The sequence below is a fragment of the Schistocerca cancellata genome, unplaced genomic scaffold (assembly GCF_023864275.1).
Source record: "Schistocerca cancellata isolate TAMUIC-IGC-003103 unplaced genomic scaffold, iqSchCanc2.1 HiC_scaffold_782, whole genome shotgun sequence".
Classification (NCBI taxonomy): domain Eukaryota; kingdom Metazoa; phylum Arthropoda; class Insecta; order Orthoptera; family Acrididae; genus Schistocerca; species Schistocerca cancellata.
Window position 1 is genome coordinate 2,254,429 of NW_026046793.1, and position 19,589 is coordinate 2,274,017.

Genomic DNA, 19,589 nt, shown 5'->3' on the forward strand with positions numbered 1-19,589 from the left:
TCTTAAAATGACATTTTGGGATTCAGGAACATTCAGAAGAATGTGACCGAGAGCACTGCAACCCAGAGTGGGAACAATGACTGCCAGTGTATAGTTGCCCAAGGGAGTTCCCTTGGGCAATATTATTGACTGAAAAAATAAAAACTACGGTACATAAAAAATCAGTCTCATTACTTTTCTCCCACATCAAATATACAGAAATGATGGTGTAACTACATATGCATCATGCAACATGAAAGCTATACAAGACCTGCTTATCTGCATGGAAGAGAAGGAGATACTTACAGCTTTAAGTTCCTCTGCTGAAGCTCTTCTCAGTTGGTTCATTAGTTCTGTGAGATGATTTGGTGCTTCCTTGCATTCTATGTCTACCTGTGAACGTTTCCTTCTAGCTTTTTCCGCTGCTTTCTCAATATTGTGCCAGCTATGAGACAAATCGCTAGCTAAATTCATTAATTCCTTCTGAGCACTTTTCTGGAAAAAAAAGGCCGTACATTAAAACAATATTCATTTCAGCTGTTGCAGGTATAGAGGAACAGGAGTTATTTCTTGGCAAGTATTACATTTCTTCAGCACCAATGAATGTTGATTCTACTGCACACAGTGTCGCCTTTGTGAGAAAGCATTAACCACAGGACAAATAGCAATCACAAACTTTACACAGTTACATAAGACATAATATGGCTGATATGATTTTACTTCATTTAAAGAGTTTTGGGCAGATTGGAAAAATCCCTATCTTAAACAATGTAATATTTATTCATATAAAAGGTACCCTTTTCAGCAATTATTGGGAATAAAAATTTGAAGAAAATATGCCTTGGGTTGCACATTTCTAGCCACTAACAAAGGTATTTCTGAAAGTATTGATTATTTTTAAGATAATTATATTTGTGAAAAGTAGACAAACTTTCTACACCGTTCGATGTACATAAGGCTAACTTCTTTGAGATTTACAAAATATGAAAATCCCCGTGTTAAAATATGCACAATTCTCCAATGAGTATACCCCATAATTTTGAACAAATTCTGGTTAATAGAAACTAAGAAAGTACACTTTTTCTTGAAAAATACAACTTACAGAAAACAGCCATTAAAGTTGACAATGCCTCCCAGCTCCATACATTGGGTTGTCTGCATCCTCTTCCATTTCATCTTGCAATATCCTTTTTCCTCCCTGTCTTGCCATTGTTTCAAAGTCTCAAACAGTTCTCAGACACAAAAAGCCTTTCTTTATCTAAATTTAACATTTGTTTTACTGCAAAATGACCAAAGGTTTCAAGCAGCCTTTTCAGTACTTCATATCTTGCAACATTTCCTTCACTGAATATTGTCACTGCATCCAAGACACCAAAATGCAGTATACCGATTGCCACCAAAACTCTCGGGAATTCTCTCCCAGATTACACTGTTCGTGGACTCGTTAGGATTTTGGGAGTGATTTTCGTCAGTGGATTTACATCTGACAAATCCTTGGAAGTTTCTTTCAAGATTTCTACTTGCAAAAGAAATAGCTGGTTTGTAAATAAAATCACTTTCTGGAAGGCCTATGACTGGGTTTATTGTCTCTTGAAGAGGTGAAACAAAACTGCCCACACAGCTTTTCTAATATCTTCTATGCTACTGCTATGCCATAATAGTTTTGAATTCTTTCCTTGACAGATTTTTTCATGTCTATTCTTACCATCTAATCGTCAGCCATCTTCCAATTTCTTTCCCTTATATGCAGTTTTCAGTCCTCATAGCCTCATACCCATTTGCTTTTTTGCACTCCTGCTTGGTGATCGTTACGTTTTCTCCACGTAGCTTCTCTTCCTCAAGTGTTTTGAAAGCTACTGAATCACTACCTCCTAAATAATTGCTCTCAGAGGTGGGGGATTCAAAAATCAAATTTCAATCTGAGAACTATTACATACGAGGGGCATCTGAAAAGTCCGTGCAAAGTCCAAGAGATGGCACCACTGGCCCGTATCGAGGTCATGTTCAGTTAGTAGTATCTTTTCAGCCATATTGGTCTATTTCTTTGTGTTTGACATTCGCGTGAATCAAGGAAGTGGAGTCATTGTCAAACAAATGGACAAAAAAATTTCTTGTGGTGATTAAACATTACTTTATGAAAGGCAAAACACCTCAGGAGACTGAAGAGAAGCTTGATAAACACTGCTGTGACTCTGCACCTTTGATTAGAACAGTTTATAAGTGGTTTCAAAATTTTCGGAGTGGCCATATGGCCACAAGTGATGCTGAACATTCTGGATGCCCTGTGGAGGTTACAATTCCAGAAATCATTGATAAAATCCATGATATGGTGATGGATGACAGAAGAGATAAGGTGCGTGAGATTGCTAGTGCTGTGGGCATCTCAAATGAATGGGTACATATTATTTTGCATAAATATTTGGACATGAGAAAGCTATCCACAAGATGGGTTCAGCGATTGCTCGCACTTGACCAAAAACTGAATTGTGCGAAGCATTGCAAGGATGATTTGCAGCCGTTCAGGAAGAATCCACAGGACTAACTGTCGTTTCGTCACTGTGGATGAAACATGGATACATTACTATACTCCTGAGCTCAAACAACAATCTAAACAATGGGTTACCAAGGGAGAATCTGCACCAAAAAAGGCAAAGACCATTCCTTCGGCCGGAAAGGTTATGGCGACTGTCTTTTGGGATTCGACTATCTGGAAAAGGTAAAACTATTACAGGTGCATATTATTCATCATTATTGGACTGTTTGAAAACCGAGCTGCAAGAAAAACGCTGGCAATTGGACCACAAAAAAGTCCTTTTTTATCACGACAATACACCTTCACACACCTCAGCAGTAGTGGTCACAAAATTAATGGAAATAGGATTCCAACTCATTTCACATCCCCCCTATTCTCCAGACTACTATTTGTTCCCCAATTTGAAGAAATAGCTGGCAGGACAATGATTTTATTGAAACGAGGAGGTGATTGCAGGAACTAATAGCTGTTTTGCATACGGATAATTCCTATTATTCGGAAGGGAACAACAAATTATAATCACATTGGATGAAGTGCATAAGTCTAAAAGGAGACTATTTCAAAAAACAAAGGTTTACGCCAAACACATAAGTAGCTTTTATTTATGCACAGACTTTTCAAATGCCCCTTGTATACATGGTTACTCGCACAATGTTTTGTTGAAACAAATGAATAAACCAGAACTAAGGAGATAATACGTGTTTTATTTATTATTGGGAATGGTAAATTCTGTAGACCATGACTAGAGGGGGGGGGGGGGGGGGGAGGGGGAATGGAAATTAAGATATCAACCTGTCCGGAGCCCCTAAAATTATGGAAATGATAATTTTCTCATGCTCCTTCAGATATCGAAAAACAGTTGTTTACTGTGTGTTAGAGGATATACAGTCACTGACAACATATTCATTTCCAGAAAGTCATACGTGGGAAACATGATCCATAATTAATCAACAAACTGAGGTTAGTGATATAAATATTCAGGAGATTATGTATATTTATTTTGTGTGTGTGTGTGTGTGTGTGTGTGTGTGTGTGTGTGTGTGTGTAATCACAGGTTTTTCATTGTTCCACAGGTCTGTCATCAACTACTTTAAGAGAGGCTACAGGTATTATCTAATAGTTGTTTCATAATGTCCACTGGACCCTCGCCCCCTCCTCCTGACTCTTAGTTTTCCATTCCACAAACACTCCTGCTTACACGTGTCACATGCATATATGTCAATGTGTGCACGGAAGTGAATGTGGAGAACATGTGATCTGAGTAACTGTTTCTAACTCTAGAATTTTTCCATCTTCCATTTTTGTGCAGTTGCTATCTACAAATGATAAATTTGATCCATTGGTGGATTTCACACAGGACCAAAACTTATCCTTTGACAAACTGGCAATGCAGGTTTCACTTTCAAAAGCACTAAAGACATCTTGCACAGCTGATCTTATGTCTGCATGAACCTTTTTTTGGTTATGTTGCATTGCTGGCCACACCAACAGGAAGAGGCACACAATCAGAGCTCCACAGTTGTTTTGAAGAGGGTAAACTCAGTCCAGTGTTTTGAGCATGAAAACATGGTCCAAGTAGACTATTCTTTTTATTATCCTTGGGTCATGTTCAAGCACCCATAACACGTTCAGAAATGGTGACATTGGTTTATACGTCAATTGTTGACAAGATCTTGCACATACATACACTTTATAACCCAAGTTATTTACATATCTTATGCTTCCAGCTTCTTTTCACACTCCAATACATTGTCGATACATGTGAACAGGTATGCTTCTTATTTTGGTGCGTATGTGGCACAAAGGCAATACAACAATGTATGTGATAACGTCCTTTAGCTGACAAAAACAAACTTCCTATGTCATAGTATAGGTACAACTGTTATGGTATGACTGAAGATGTTTACGATCTTATCTGTGGATGGTCAATAACATTAAGTAAGGTACTGGTGGAATATTCACTGGCATAAGCTTGTTATTCTCTCACATGCTATCTTGTTGGAAGTAAAGGATTGAAACTTACATCAGATATTATGTCACGTGTAATATTAGAAATTGTGGTACAGTCCAACCACAGAAGCCTTTTAATGAGGTGTGCCAGTAAGTTTAGGAAATAAAATAATACTGATGTATTAAAATAAATATCTCTCGCTCCCTCAAACACACACACACACACACACACACACACACACACACACACACACACACACACACAGTAGGTGAATCTTTTTTCACCATGCAGTGTTATAATGAAACAGGAAAACCATAGTTGGTTGCACCATGTCATTAGTCATTTCAACAATATATTACAGTACAGATATTGGAACCTGCAAGTGTTATGTGAAGAAGGGACCTACTTTGGATTGCCTGTACGGACCACCTAAACCACACTACAACTGTTGTGACAGTGCCGCGACATTTAACAGTGCCACCACGACAGCACACGCAAACGGCGATAGAGGCGCTCCGCAACTCGGCTGAACGCGGGAGCGCCACCTAGCTACGAACGGCGCCGGCCGCATGTCACAGCACGGCAGTCGAATGAGAGATACTGAGTTGTTATCGTGTAACTAGCTATTGTTTCTAAGTGAGTGTGTTTGAATATCCACACAATTATTGGTGATTAAAGGTTATAACACTTTTTGGCGACGAGGTCGGATATTTTCACTGCGTTGTGGATTTGTGTGTTCGTGACGGGGCAGACACGGAACAGCTTATGCAAGCACTCATTGAACAGCAAACACAGTTGACGGCTGCTGTTCAGGTGTTGTCGACGTCGCTTACTCATCGTCTGTCTTCCTCTTCTCCGCCTCCGTTCCCTCCTTACGACGAGGCCGCTGAAGACTGGGAGGATTATGAGAAGCGTTTGCGGCAACACTTCTCGGCTTTCGGCGTTGTCGACACTCCTATGTTTAATTCGTTATTTCTATCTTGGATTTCCCCACGGATCTATCAGCTGCTATCTCAGTTAGCCCCTCTGCGGGAACCTGCCTCTCTGTCCCTCCAAGAAATGTGTGACTTATTGTCTATTACCGCAGAAACACCCACATCGTTGCCGCCCGCGTGGCGTTCTACCGGGGTCGTAAACAGCCCAATCAATCTTACCGGGCTCGGGTGGCGGAACTACACGGTCTGAGTCGGTTTGTCACGGACACTCAACACGAGTCTTATGCTGATTCAATGGTTAGGGATGCTATTCTAGGGCTTGCTCCTGATAAAGAAGTTAGACAACGTGCCCTACAACTGCCAAACCCGTCATTGTCTGAAGTTCTAAGCATCGCTCAATCCTTTGAAGTGTCTCACACTGCTGGCGCGCAAATAGACGTGTGGTGTGACGGAGGCGCTGTACAGTCAAGGTGGTGGTGGGTAGTGTTTAACGTCCCGTCGACAACGGGGTCATTAGAGACGGAGCGCAAGCTCGGGTTAGGGAAGGATTGGGAAGGAAATCGGCCGTGCCCTTTCAAAGGAACCATCCCAGCATTTGCCTGGAACGATTTAGGGAAATCACGGAAAACCTAAATCAGGATGGCTGGAGACGGGATTGAACGTCTGTACAGTCAACTTTCGACACGGACAATTCGCCTGTTTCACAGGGGAACGAAGATGTGGCGGCGGTTCACTCACGTAAACAACGTCGCGTTGGGCCGCGACGCTCGCAGCGAAAACAGCAACCGCAGAAACAGGTTCGTTCCGCACTTCCTTCTCGTCCACGTTGTTTCGCACAGCATGACGGGGCCACGTGTCCGAAACGTTGGGCCACATGTAATTCGTGTAGGAAAAAAGGCCACATTGCTTCTGTATGTCGGTCCCCTAAAGTTCCTGTCGACGAGGACGAGGCATCGGACACGGATGTTAACTGTGTGCTTTCTCAAACAAATAAGTTGTTTGTTACTGTTCGTGTTCTGGATAAAGACATTCGCATGCAAGTGGACACTGGCTCTGCAGTAACTCTCATTAATTCTCGCACGTATTTGGAGTTGGGCTCCCCTCCCTTGTCTCCAGTTACGCGAAATCTGAGAACTTATAATAAACAGAAAATTCCTATCGTTGGCCAGTTCGATGCTTCCACTGCCTACAAGTCTGTTGTTAGGCCCCTCACGTTTTATGTGGTGGATCATGCGGGCACTGAAAACCTGTTCGGTTATGATTCTTTCCAGTTGTTCGGGTTCTCCGTTGATGATGATGAGCACCTCATCTCTGAGGATATTCCGTATCAACAGCTGGATGGATTGTGTTCTGAATTTCCGTCCGTGTTCTCTGCTGGTCTGGGTCGTGCCAAGGATTTTGAAGCCCACATTACTCTTAAACCTACAGCTCGCCCTAATTTTTTCCGGGCACACCCTATTCCGGTGGCGTTGCGTGCACCTGTCGAGGTTGGGATAGACAGGTTAACAGCTTCAGGGATTCTCCTTCCTGTTACCTCCAGCGAATGGGCATCGCCAATCGTGGTGGTTTCTAAACCCAACGGGAGTCTGCGATTGTGTGGCGATTTTAAAGCCACTGTCAACGCTCAGAGCCTCACTGACATTTCTCCTCTTCCCCGTCCTGAGGAGTTATTTACCAAGCTCACTGGGGGCCAGCTCTTTTCCAAACTTGACTTATCGGAGGCGTACCATCAGTTGCCGTTGGATGCTTCTTCCAAGGAATTTCTCGTCATCAACACTCCTTGTGGGTTGTATCAGTACCAGCGATTACCATTTGGCGTCGTTAGCGTGCCGGCCATTTTTCAGCGGTTTTTGGAACAGCTCACGGCTTCCGTTCCCGGCTGCATCAACTATCTGGATGACATTGTTGTCACGGGGGCCTCCACTGAGGAGAACCTTCGCAATTTGCGTTCACTGTTTCGGGTTTTGCATTCGGCTGGGTTGAAGTGCAATCTGGACAAGTCACAGTTCTTCCAACCCTCCATTGTGTATCTTGGTTTCCACTTGTCCCGTGAGGGTATACGTCTTCTACGTCAGCACGTTGCGGCCATTAACCCTCTACTCCGGCCGTCTACGGTCAAAGAACTTCAGGCGTTTCTAGGCAAGATTGCTTATTATCACAAATTCAATCCATCCGCAGCGGCGGTAGCTCATCCTCTGATCAGCTGTTACGCAAAAACGTCCCTTTCTGTTGGTCCGACGAGTGTGAGCAGGCTTTTGTCCGCCTGAAGGCTCATTTGCAGTCGGCGCCTTGTCTTGCCACATTCTGTCCGTGTCAGCACTTGGTTCTGGCGACTGACGCATCACAGTATGGCCTACGGGCTGTTCTCGCCCATCGGTATGAGGATGGGTCGGAACGACCCATCACCTATGCTTCCAAGACCCTCAACGATGCGCAACGGCGTTACTCTCAAATCGAAAAGGAGGCGCTCGCTATCATTATGCTCTATAAAAGTTCAGCGCTTTTTTTTTTATGGTTCTAAGTTTCACCTCATCACCAACCACAAGCCACTGGTCTCTCTGTTCAGCCCATCGGCGTCTCTTCCGGATAAGGCAGCTCACCGCCTGCAACGTTGGGCCTTATACTTTTCTCGTTTTCACTATGAGATTCACTATCGCCCCACGGCCTAGCACACCAACGCTGATGCATTGTCGTGATTGCCGATGGGCCCCGACCCGGTTTTCGATCGTGATGAACTACTCTGTTTCCACATTGATGAGGAAGAACGTCGTGCGGTCGAGGGTTTTCCACTTACAGGTTCGCAGGTCACGTCAGGTACTGCGCCGGACCCGGTCCTGCGTCAGGTGATCGGTTTTGTTCAACGGGGTTGGCTGGACAGGACCAAAGGCCGGGCATCGGATCCCCTTCGCAACTACCATGCCTTGCACCTTCATCTGTTCGTGATGGTGGTGGTGTTCTGGCCACGGATGGCGCATCTCCACGGGTCATGGTGCTAGCCTCTCTTCGCAAAGATGTTCTCAAACTATTGCATGAAGGCCATTGGGGGATTTCTCGGACTAAGTCCCTGGCCCGCAGGCACGTTTATTGGCCCGGTATTGATTTGGACATCGCCCACACGATTGCTGCGTGTGGTCAGTGTGCTCAACGACTGGCTGCACCTCGTACAATGCCCTCTCCGTGGCCTGATCCGGCGCAGCCATGGGAACGGGTGCACGCTGGCTTTGCCAGCCCCTTCCTCTGTACTTATTGGCTACTGTTGATCGACGCCGTCTCGAAGTTTCCATTTGTTGTTCGGTATCCGTCACCCACCACTGCGGCGACAACGCTGGCTTTGACCAAAATCTTTGCGCTAGAAGGTCTTCCATCCACGATCGTCACGGACAATGGCCCTCAGTTCTCTTCGCAGACCTTCCGTGATTTTTGTACTGGACAAGGGATTCGTCATGTTACAGCACCGCCCTTCCATCCGCAATCGAATGAGGAGGTCGAGCGCCTTGTCCGCACTTTCAAAAGCCAGATGAAAAAATTCCTTAGTGATTTTTCCACAGATGACGCTCTGCTGCAATTTCTGAGTTCTTATCGCTTCACGCCTCTGCTGAACTCTTGCACGGCCGCCAACCGCGCACTCTACTGCACCTGCTTCACCCTGTCAGGCCTTGTGCTGTGTCCCCTAGTGCGGGAAAATACTCGGTGGGTGCCGACGTGTGGGCACGAGGGTACGGATCTCGCCCTAAATGGATTCCAGGGGTGGTCAAGGCTCTTCGCGGCCACCGGCTTTGTGAAATATGTACGGACGACGGCACGGTTGTTCGCCATTACGACCAGATGCGCCCACGAGTGGTGGCCACGCCGGTTCCACCGCCCCTTCCTTCGCCTCCACCAGCCCGAGAAGCCAGTCCTGTAGCTGCTGCCGATCTACCGTACGTGTTTATGCAGCCGACGTCTCTACCGCTTCAGAATACGCCGCCTTCTCCGGGACCCATCTCGCTGGAGCACACCCCCAGGTCCACGACACCTACGGATGCTGCTCCGGAGTTTTCACCCATCATCTCGTCCAGGAGGCACGTTCCACGGACGAGCTTCCGTCCTGGACATTTTCGACCATACTCTCGTGTCTCTCCGTGGGATGTTCTCGGGGCCTCACAAGAGGCCACGGATGTCTCCTCACTGTCCATGTCTCCAAGGAAGTGAGTGTTTTTTTTTTCAAGGGGAGAAAAGTGTTGTGACAGTGCCACGACATTTAACAGTGCCGCCACGACAGCACGCGCAAATGGTGATAGAGGCGCTCCGCAACTCGGCTGAGCGTGGGAGCGCCACCTAGCTATGAACGGCGCTGGCCGCGTGTCACGGCACGGCACGGTAGTCGAATGAGAGATACTGAGTTGTTGTCATGTAACCAGCTATTGTTTCCAAGTGAGTGTGTTTGAATATCCACGCAATTATTGGCGATTAAAGCTTATAACAACAACTTTATGCGAAATGGAAGTAGTAGCTACAGTTTTGAGGAAAATATGATCCTCCTGTTAATAATTTACCAATGGAGATTTTAGCTTTTAGTGTGACTAATATGCCCCACGTCTATGCCCGGCATATTTTTAGACAATGAATGTTACATTTGTACATGTAACATGACATCATGTAAGAGCTATGAATCAGCTGGTACTACAAGACTTTCAAATATAAGCTGTAAATGAGGCTATCTTCCACAAAACAGTAGCTAATACTTTCTTTCTGCATTGACTTTTACAGTAATTTAGATTCCTCATACAGGCAACCTAAAGTAGGTCCCCCTCCCTCAGACAACACCTGTAGATTCCAACATCGGTACTGTCATATATTGTTGAAATAACTGTACTGGCTATGGTATATAAAATTTGTAACTGGTTCTAATGTACCATTTGTTACTTAGTATTGCTTGCACCTTGTCCCGCACCTTTCACAGAGTTGGAGTGCTGACTATCTGATTTGGCCGGAGGCTCTTCCTGCCGCCACCCCGTAACCCTCCCCCCACCCCCCCAGGACACAGTGTACCCCAGCTGTCTGCATCTAGTGTAAATCATGAATGAGTGCAAACACGTTTCAAATGTCTGCGTGTCTTAACTGAGGTGGGTCGTGGGGACCAGTCTGGTTTACACCTAGAGGGATGTGGAAAACCTCCTAAAAACCACATCCAGGCTCGCTGGCACACCAGCCCTCATCGTTAATCCGTTGGGCAGATTCGATCTGGGGCTGGTGCGTCTACCTGAGCCCAGGAAGCAGCGCATTAGCACTCTCTGCTAACCTGGCGGGTCATACCATTTGTTACTACATCAGTATTATTTCATTTTCTACACTGACTGGCACACCTCATTAAGAAGCCCAACATAATTTTCTGTAGATGGACTTTGTACTGTAGTTTCTAATATTACATGCAGCATGTCTTATGATGTAAGAGTTTCGATCATCTACTTTTAATAAGATAGCACAAGTGAGAATAACAAATATATGTCAGTGAATATTGCACTAATAGCTTACCTAATATCATTGGTCACCCACAGATCAGACTCAACATCTTTGGTCATGCCACAACAGTTGTGCCTATACTATGATGTGACAGCTTCCCAGTTTTGTCAGCTAAGGGACCTAATCACGTACACTATTGTATTGTCTGTGCCACAAACACACAGAAATATGATGCCTACCTGTCCACATGTACCAGTGATATATCAGAATGTGAAATGAAGCTGGAAGTTTATAGCAGGTAAGTATCTTGGATTAGGAAGTATATGTATTTGCAAGAGCTTGTAGAGAATTGACAGATAAACCAACGTCACCATTTTTGAATGTATTACAGGTGCTTTAAAATCACCCACGGTTGAACTTAGTTTCACAGATGATAAGAACACAGACTACTTGGACCACGTTTCCATTCTCTGATCACATTGAGGCTGTGGGGACTGTGTGTAGCTTATCTGATTTCTGTAACTTTTGAAGACTGCTGTAAATGTATTTTAATATCTGATCACTATTTAAAGATGTGATGTTGCTTAGTACATGATAGGAATTTTGTGAAAAGGTCATTCCAAAGACTTCTAAGAATCAGCATGTACTTATTACAGAACAACTGCAGTTTTATGTAACAACCAGTATAATCATTGATATGTCAGAATCAGTACTGCAAAATAAAAAGCAAATTTCCATGATTTTTCTGTTACTTTTTTAGACAGTCCCTTCTCTGGTTGGGACAAACAGTTGTGAGAGGTACAAATCTCTGTTTGAGAAAATGGAGCAGTATTTTGTAAAATCTACATGAAAAATACACAGTATAAAATATACAGGTGTTTGTGAGTTAGTTAAATGCTGTCTATTACAAACCATACTCAATTCCCCCCATTATGGCTAACATGGGAATAAGTATTGAAAGGAGTAATGATACAGTAGACCTTACAAGGAATCACAAGAAGCTAAAAAGTTGAATATTTCAATATTTACAGGCACTGGATTACTCAAGTGCACAACATCATCCCAAATCTAACATTTGCCGTCTATTCAGCAGGAATGGTGAATAAATTCAAAAGTATCGGCACTGGTGCAAATAGACTCTCACCTTTGATTTCTTCTAGATTTCATAAGCAGTGTAACTGGAGTAATAAGAATGGCAACACTGTTGACGGAGCGACAACACTTTACCCTCCACCTCCCGTAACAACCAGAGGTAGCAGCACAGTGGATGAAAGAGAGAGAGAGAGAGAGAGAGAGAGAGAGAGAGAGAGAGAGAGAGAGAGAGAGAGAGAGAGAGAGAAGGGGGGGCAATACTGACCCTACGACTTATCTCGGAAGATAAGTTAAGGAAAGGCAAACCTACATTTCTAGCATTTTTACACTTAGAGAAAGCTTTTGACAATGTTGACTGGAATACTCATTCAAATCCTGAAGGTGGCCGTGGTAAAATACAGGGAGCAAAAGGCTTTTACAATTTGTGCAGAAACCAGATGGCAGTTATAAGAGTCTAAGGGCATGAAAGGGGAGTAGTGGTTGGGAAGGGAGTGAGACAGGGTTGCAACCTATCCCCAATGTTATTCAATCTGTATATTGAGCAAGCAGTAAAGGAAACAAAAGAAAAATTCGGAGTAGGTATTAAAATCCATGGAGAAGATATAAAAACTTTAAGGTTCACAGATGACATTGTAATTCTGTCAGAGACAGCAAAGGACCTGGAAGAGCAGCTGAACGGAATGGACAGTGTCTTGAAAGGATGATTTAAGATTAACGTCAACAAAAGCGAAACAAGGATAATGGAGTTTAGTCGAATAAAATCAGGTGATGCTGAGGGAATTAGACTAGGAAACTTGACACTAAGTGGTAGATGAGTTTTGCTATTTGCGGAGCAAAATAACTGACAATGGTCAAAATAGAGAGGATATAAAATGTAGACTGGCAATGGCAAGGGAAGTGTTTCTGAAGAAGAGAAATTTGTTAACATCGGTACAGATTTAAGTGTCAGGAAGTCTTTTTTCCTGAAAATATTCGTATGGAGTGTAGCCATGTACAGAGGTGAAACATGGACAATAAGTAGTTTAGACAAAAAGAGAATAGAAGCTTACGAAATGTGGTGCTACAGAAGAATGCTCAAGATTAGGTGGGTATATCACGTAACTAATGAGGAGGTACTGAATAGAATTGGGGAGAAGAGAAATTTGTGGCACAACCTGACTAGAAGAAGGGATCGGTTGGTAGGACACCTTCTGAGGCATCACAGGATCACTAATTTAGTATTGGAGGGAAGCATGGAGGGTAAAAATCGCAGAAGGATGTAGGTTGCAGTAGTTACTCAGAGATGATGACGGTTGCGTAGGATAGAGCAGTATGGAGAGCTGCATCAAACCAGTCTCTGGACTGAAGACTGCGGCAACACCAACAACAACACTTTGAAAGAATAGAAGTAAGTATTTGGAAATACAGACCACTCAGTGCTTTAGTAGTTACTTACTAGAACTATGCACTGCATATGTCCAATGGTATATTATTTCAGCTTACATATGTAATGTGTATGTAGGACAAAAGCTAATACTTACATATCTTTCATCAAGTGCATTAAGTTTCTTTTCAGCATCAAGTAGAACAACACGGAGGAAGTCTCTGTCGCAACGAAGTGAGCTACCAGCCGAAATGATTTCCTTCAGTGAACGGCAGACTATATCACTAGTCTGTCTCGTAACTTGAAGCTTTGCCCATTCTCTTACAACTTCTATGTCTGCTGAATCTGATAATGCGTGCTGAAAATGGACAGAACATTTACATTGCAAAAAATTCAAGTATATAATTACAAATTGATTTGCTTTCTTTCCAGCTACCGTGCTAAATATCTGACACAGCTGCAACATCCCTGGTATAAGGACAGCTGTCACTGCCCACTAAACAGTCAATCGACAACCTTATCAGTAGTATTAGTCAAACAATATTATTGCACCTGAGGGTGACGGCACTGTAGTCAGCTTATCACGAGATCTCACCGTGATATTTCGTGAGGACATGCTGAATCACTTGACAGTATATGCACAACTGTCTTAAAGCAATTCACAGTGTGATGCACTTTTCTTAATCACAACTCTAGTTGTTTACTGTAACACCACTGCACGTTTCCGGTAATGCCTACAGGAGGTCAAGTGGAACAATTTCGTGGTCAGGTAGCACAATCCTGTAAAACTACGGTAATTTTAAAAGCTCGCCAGTTACGGTGCCGACCTAAAATATATCGATACTAAATATTACCGACTCTTGTTCTCAAAACTTAATCCACACGCACTACAATCAATCCTGTCGGAGGAACATCCACAACTGAGAATTATACCAGAGGCTGAAAATACTGCCACAGTTGCAAGGTCATTTTATTTAACACACGACCACTTCTTCAGGTGTCGTACTGAAAATAGGAAGTTATAGGAGGTAATTTTTACAAGCAGCAAACATAAAAATCCATAAATTTGGAAACATTTATAAATTGTTGGTTGGGCCAGGTGCTGTGAAACCTAAGTCAATGCCAAAGTGACACAAGACAGTACTACGGAAGACTGCCCGGGTAAAGAAATATGCACAGAATACCAGAACACTTACACTCGGTGCAGTGACTCCGAGAGCCACAGTGGCAAGTACAAGGTGCGGTGTGCTACCAACGAGTGCAGAGCTCGGAGTAGAGCAGGCACGAAGGAGGAAGCAAACTGGTAAACCAGAGTGGCAGAGGTACTGCCATCTATTGACGGGAAGAAGAACGCGAGACCACTAGCCCGGCCATTCGCAATCTGAATTGGTGATTTACATTAAAAAACATTACACAAAAAATGTTAACAGTGCATTACGCACGGTAAAGAAAGATGTTGACCGAGGCAGCACAGAACTGTAGTAAAACTGAGTGGAAGCTGTGACATAAAATTTATGTAACGTATTGCCTGCGCCCGTCGGAAGCACACCACGTCTTCTACTCGTCCGACACGGCCCTCGGGGTCACAGTACCGAGCGTAAGTGTTCCGGTATTATTTACACATTTCTTTACCCGGGCAGTCTTCCGTAGTGCTGCCCGACGTCACTTTGGCACCGATTTACGTTTCGCGGCACCTAGCCCGACCGCCAGTTTTTAAATTTATGGATTTTTTGTTTTCTTTGTGCGTTTTCCGAGTGTAAAAATTATTTCCAGTCTCTTACTGTTTCCAGTACGACAACTGAAGATGGGCATATTAATAGCTCAAAACTGGTCGTGTGTTAAATAAAAGACTCTTACAACTGTAGCAGTATTTTCAACCACTGGCCACACGCATTAGTCACGACTGACAGTAATAATTGTTCAGTGACATGTTTTTATTATTTTATATACGATTTCTCTCGTGAATTGGTGCCGACTCAGAAGAACAGTACACATTAATTATTAATAATACAGGGTTAGCCAAAAGTCTTAACACTTGAAAATTCAATACTTCGCAAAATAACATAGGTAGTGATGTAAAAATTTACACATGCTTGAAATGACATAGGGTTTTATTGAAACCAAAAAGTGTGCAAAATAACCAACAGATAGCACTTTGTACGATACAAAAGCAATAATTAGGTTGCTAGGCAAGCTTTCAGAGGCAGAGGCTGCTCCTATAGGCAGAAGAGCTGAAGGGGAAGGAAGAGAGGCGAAGGAAAAGGACTGGAGAGGTCCAGGAAAAGGCACAGATTTGGGGAAAATCACCCAGAACTGCGTGTCAGGGAAGACTTGACGGACGGGATGGAAAGGAAAGATGCTGTGTTCCATCTGTGTTCTGCCACTGGTTGACGAGTAAATCTTATCTATTCAATTACATTCCATTATCAAAAATTGTTTTCATTGTTATAAAAGCAATACTTAGCACAACAATCAATTTTCAGTAAAGATTATCTTTATAACAAGCACTCAAGATTAATCACATACAGTTTATGTTCCTCACCTATATCTACAGTAATGATATAGGCTGAGGCAGAAACATCAACTTACACGATGTACAGGCAGGATTAATCCCATTTCACTCACTGCCAAGGCACTATTCCAATATTGGAGAGCCTCTGCAATACTGATTCGAGTTTAGAAGTGGAATAGCAATGGGCTGAGGTGTGAACTGGAATTTGTATATGGGAGGGAGATTACAAGAGTATTCACTGCAGCTCTGGTAGCAGCGGCAACTTTGGCATAACATTAGCACGTCTGTGTAGTGAGCAGGAAACCCAGGATTCCAATTTCAGTACAGTACAAATTTTAGTTCATTGCTTTAGCCTGCAGCATTACTGTAAATGCTCAACATGTCCGCTGCTCATCAACAATACCTGTGGTTGATGGACTGTGTCGTGAACAGCACTGTACAGCATATCAGTAGGCACAACGAGAAATTGCCATCTGATTGTACCACAGCAAGTTACGAGGGCAGTTTGAGAAGTTCTCAGAACGAAATAGAAAAAAAAAGTACTTACATCACTGAAATGTTTGTTATTTTTCAGTGTAGTCTCCTTGTAGGTTAATGCACTGGGTCCAACGATGTTCCATTGCCTTGATCCCATCTCAAAAATGAGTTTCCTACAGGCCTGCAAAACAGTTGCCAATTCCGGCCATCAATTCTTCATTTAAAGTGAAGCTTCATCCACCAAGAAAAAGTTTCAGTTTTTGTAAGATATGGAAGTCCAGTGGAGCTACATCAGGTGAATAAGGCAGGTGTGGCAACAATTAATGCCTTAGTTTGTGTAATTTTGCCATGGTGATGGTACATGTGTGCGGATGCGCATTGTCTTGAGGGAAGATCACTTTCTTCCTTGCTAACTTTCCTCCTTGGTCTTTTTGTTGCAATTTGTCCAGGATGTTAGCATAGTATTCTTCAGTAACTTTTTGCCCAGTGGGGAGATAATCTACAAGTACAAACAGGATCCCTTTTGCTTCCCAGAACACTAATGCCATGACCTGAAGGAGTTGCCTTTGCTTTCTTCGGTGGCGGAGAATCGGCACGTTTCCACTGCTTTGACTGCTGTTTTTGTCTCTGAGGTATAGTAGTGCACCCAAGTTTCATCTGTGGTCACAAACCGGTGAAAAAATCCTGTTCGTTTCTCTTAAAACAGGCCAAACATTGTTCTGATATGTCCATTCTCGTGCGTTTTTGATCCAGCGTCAAGAGTCACGGCACCCATCTTGCAGATAATTCTTTCATTTCTAATTCTTCAGTTAAAATACGATATGCCCTTTCAGATGACATCTGGCAAGCGTGAGCAATTTCACACGCTTTGAATCCTCTGTGACCAATTTGTGTGCTTTTGCAATTATTTCTGGAGTAATGACGTCTCGGCTGACCATTGCGCGGATCATCTAAGCACTCCTGACCGAATGTAAATTCATTTGTCCACTTGGCAACTGTTGTATATGAAGAAGCAGAGTCCTCCAGTGTATTCTGGAAATCGGCATCAATGCCTTTGCTTTCATACCTTTCTGTACAAAGTACTTAATAACTGCTCGAATCTCAATTTTTTACTCTTCGCAAATTACTTTGCAGGAACAACAACAGAGCCACATTACCACAACAGTTTTTTCCCCAAGAGTACTGATGTGGCACGTGTTTACAGGCAACAGTCCAATGAATATATGTGATATGTGTTGTAATAGTGCTGAACTCTTGTGGTGATTCCGAAACTTTTCAATCCTCCCTTGTATTATGAGTTGTCATCTTGCATTGAAAGCGTAGCTTGGCATGGAGCCATGAGGAGAGCAGATTTTGTTTCTCACACACTCTGGCTACTGGGCCGTGCGAGCCATGTCCTTGACTAAAGCTGCATGCAATACATTCCTCATACCCTCTACGAATCTAAGTAGTACTATTAAATATTAATCTATTTCATACTTTGTATACCAAATTCTATTGATAACACAACCATAGTGTTAAATTTTCAAATCAATAACCTCCATACTTCTGGAGATACAAACTTTTATTTAAAACAAACAGTAACGGTGCTGGCATTGTGAAACTGAATTACGGACCGTAAAGTATTCATCTTTTGTATGAACTGAAACTACAGCCGGGGGGGGATCGAGGGATGGGGGGGGGGGGGTGATCGAGGGATGGGGGGGGGGTGATCGAGGGATGGGGGGTGATCGAGGGATGGGGGGGTGATCGAGGGATGGGGGGGGGATCGAGGGATGGGGGGGGGATCGAGGGATGGGGGGGGGGGATCGAGGGATGGGGGGGATCGAGGGATGGGGGGGGGATCGAGGGATGGGGGGGGGATCGAGGGATGGGGGGGGGATCGAGGGATGGGGGGGGATCGAGGGATGGGGGGGGATCGAGGGATGGGGGGGGGATCGAGGGATGGGGGGGGATCGAGGGATGGGGGGGGATCGAGGGATGGGGTGGGGGATCGAGGGATGGGGGGGGATCGAGGGATGGGGGGGATCGAGGGATGGGTGGGGGATCGAGGGATGGGGGGGGGATCGAGGGATGGGGGGGATCGAGGGATGGGGGGGGGATCGAGGGATGGGGGGGGGATCGAGGGATGGGGGGGGATCGAGGGATGGGGGGGGAATCGAGGGATGGGGGGGGATCGAGGGATGGGGTGGGATCGAGGGATGGGGGGGGGATCGAGGGATGGGGGGGATCGAGGGATGGGGGGGGATCGAGGGATTGGGGGGGATCGAGGGATGGGGGGGGATCGAGGGATGGGGGGGGATCGAGGGATGGGGGGGGATCGAGGGATGGGGGGGGATCGAGGGATGGGGGGGGGATCGAGGGATGGGGGGGATCGAGGGATGGGGGGGGATCGAGGGATGGGGGGGGATCGAGGGATGGGGGGGATCGAGGGATGGGGGGGGATCGAGGGATGGGGGGGATCGAGGGATGGGGGGGGATCGAGGGATGGGGGGGGATCGAGGGATGGGGGGGGATCGAGGGATGGGGGGGATCGAGGGATGGGGGGGATCGAGGGATGGGGGGTGATCGAGGGATGGGGGGGATCGAGGGATGGGGGGGGGATCGAGGGATGGGGGGGGATCGAGGGATGGGGGGGATCGAGGGATGAGGGGGGGATCGAGGGATGGGGGGGAGATCGAGGGATGGGGGGGGAGATCGAGGGATGGGGGGGGATCGAGGGATGGGGGGGGATCGAGGGATGGGGGGGGGATCGAGGGATGGGGGGGGATCGAGGGATGGGGGGGGATCGAGGGATGGGGGGGGATCGAGGGATGGAGGGGGATCGAGGGATGGGGGGGGGATCGAGGGATGGGGGGGGGATCGAGGGATGGGGGGGGATCGAGGGATGGGGGGGGGGGATCGAGGGATGGAGCGAGAATGGCATACATAAGCTGAGAATGTGATATTCATTAGAACTATGCAAATGTATACACGAGAAAGTTTGTGCAATACGGGAATTTGCAACTTATGTCCGAGTCAGCTTGATTTTGTAAATGGCAGAAACGCAGCCAGAAGGGGTGTTGAGTATAAAGTTTGTTAATTATTTGTTTTGTGGAAAGGGATCATATTTTGTTTTCATTAAATTTTATTTAGTTGCCACCATACAACTGCAATCTGAATGCAACCGAGTTTGCACAGGCCAAACTGAAAAGACAATTCAGAGAACAAAATGTTATGAGGGGTATCTCTGCTGAGAAGGGGGAGAGGGGGGGGGGGTTGATTTGGGGGAAGGCACCAAATAGCGAGGTCATCAGTCTCATCGG

The 19,589-nt window shown here is 45.0% G+C and overlaps 1 protein-coding gene across 1 annotated transcript in view; it reads right to left on the minus strand.

The window, feature by feature from the left end:
* The window catches only part of LOC126143131 (disks large homolog 5-like), a 221,608-nt gene that overhangs the window by 18,729 nt on the left and 183,290 nt on the right, over positions 1-19,589 (minus strand). The window contains exons 6-7 of the mRNA XM_049915341.1: positions 13,453-13,653; positions 286-474 (exon numbers count right to left, since the gene is read on the minus strand). Of these exons, the coding sequence (XP_049771298.1) occupies positions 286-474; positions 13,453-13,653 (390 nt within the window). The remainder of the gene's footprint in view (positions 1-285; positions 475-13,452; positions 13,654-19,589) is intronic.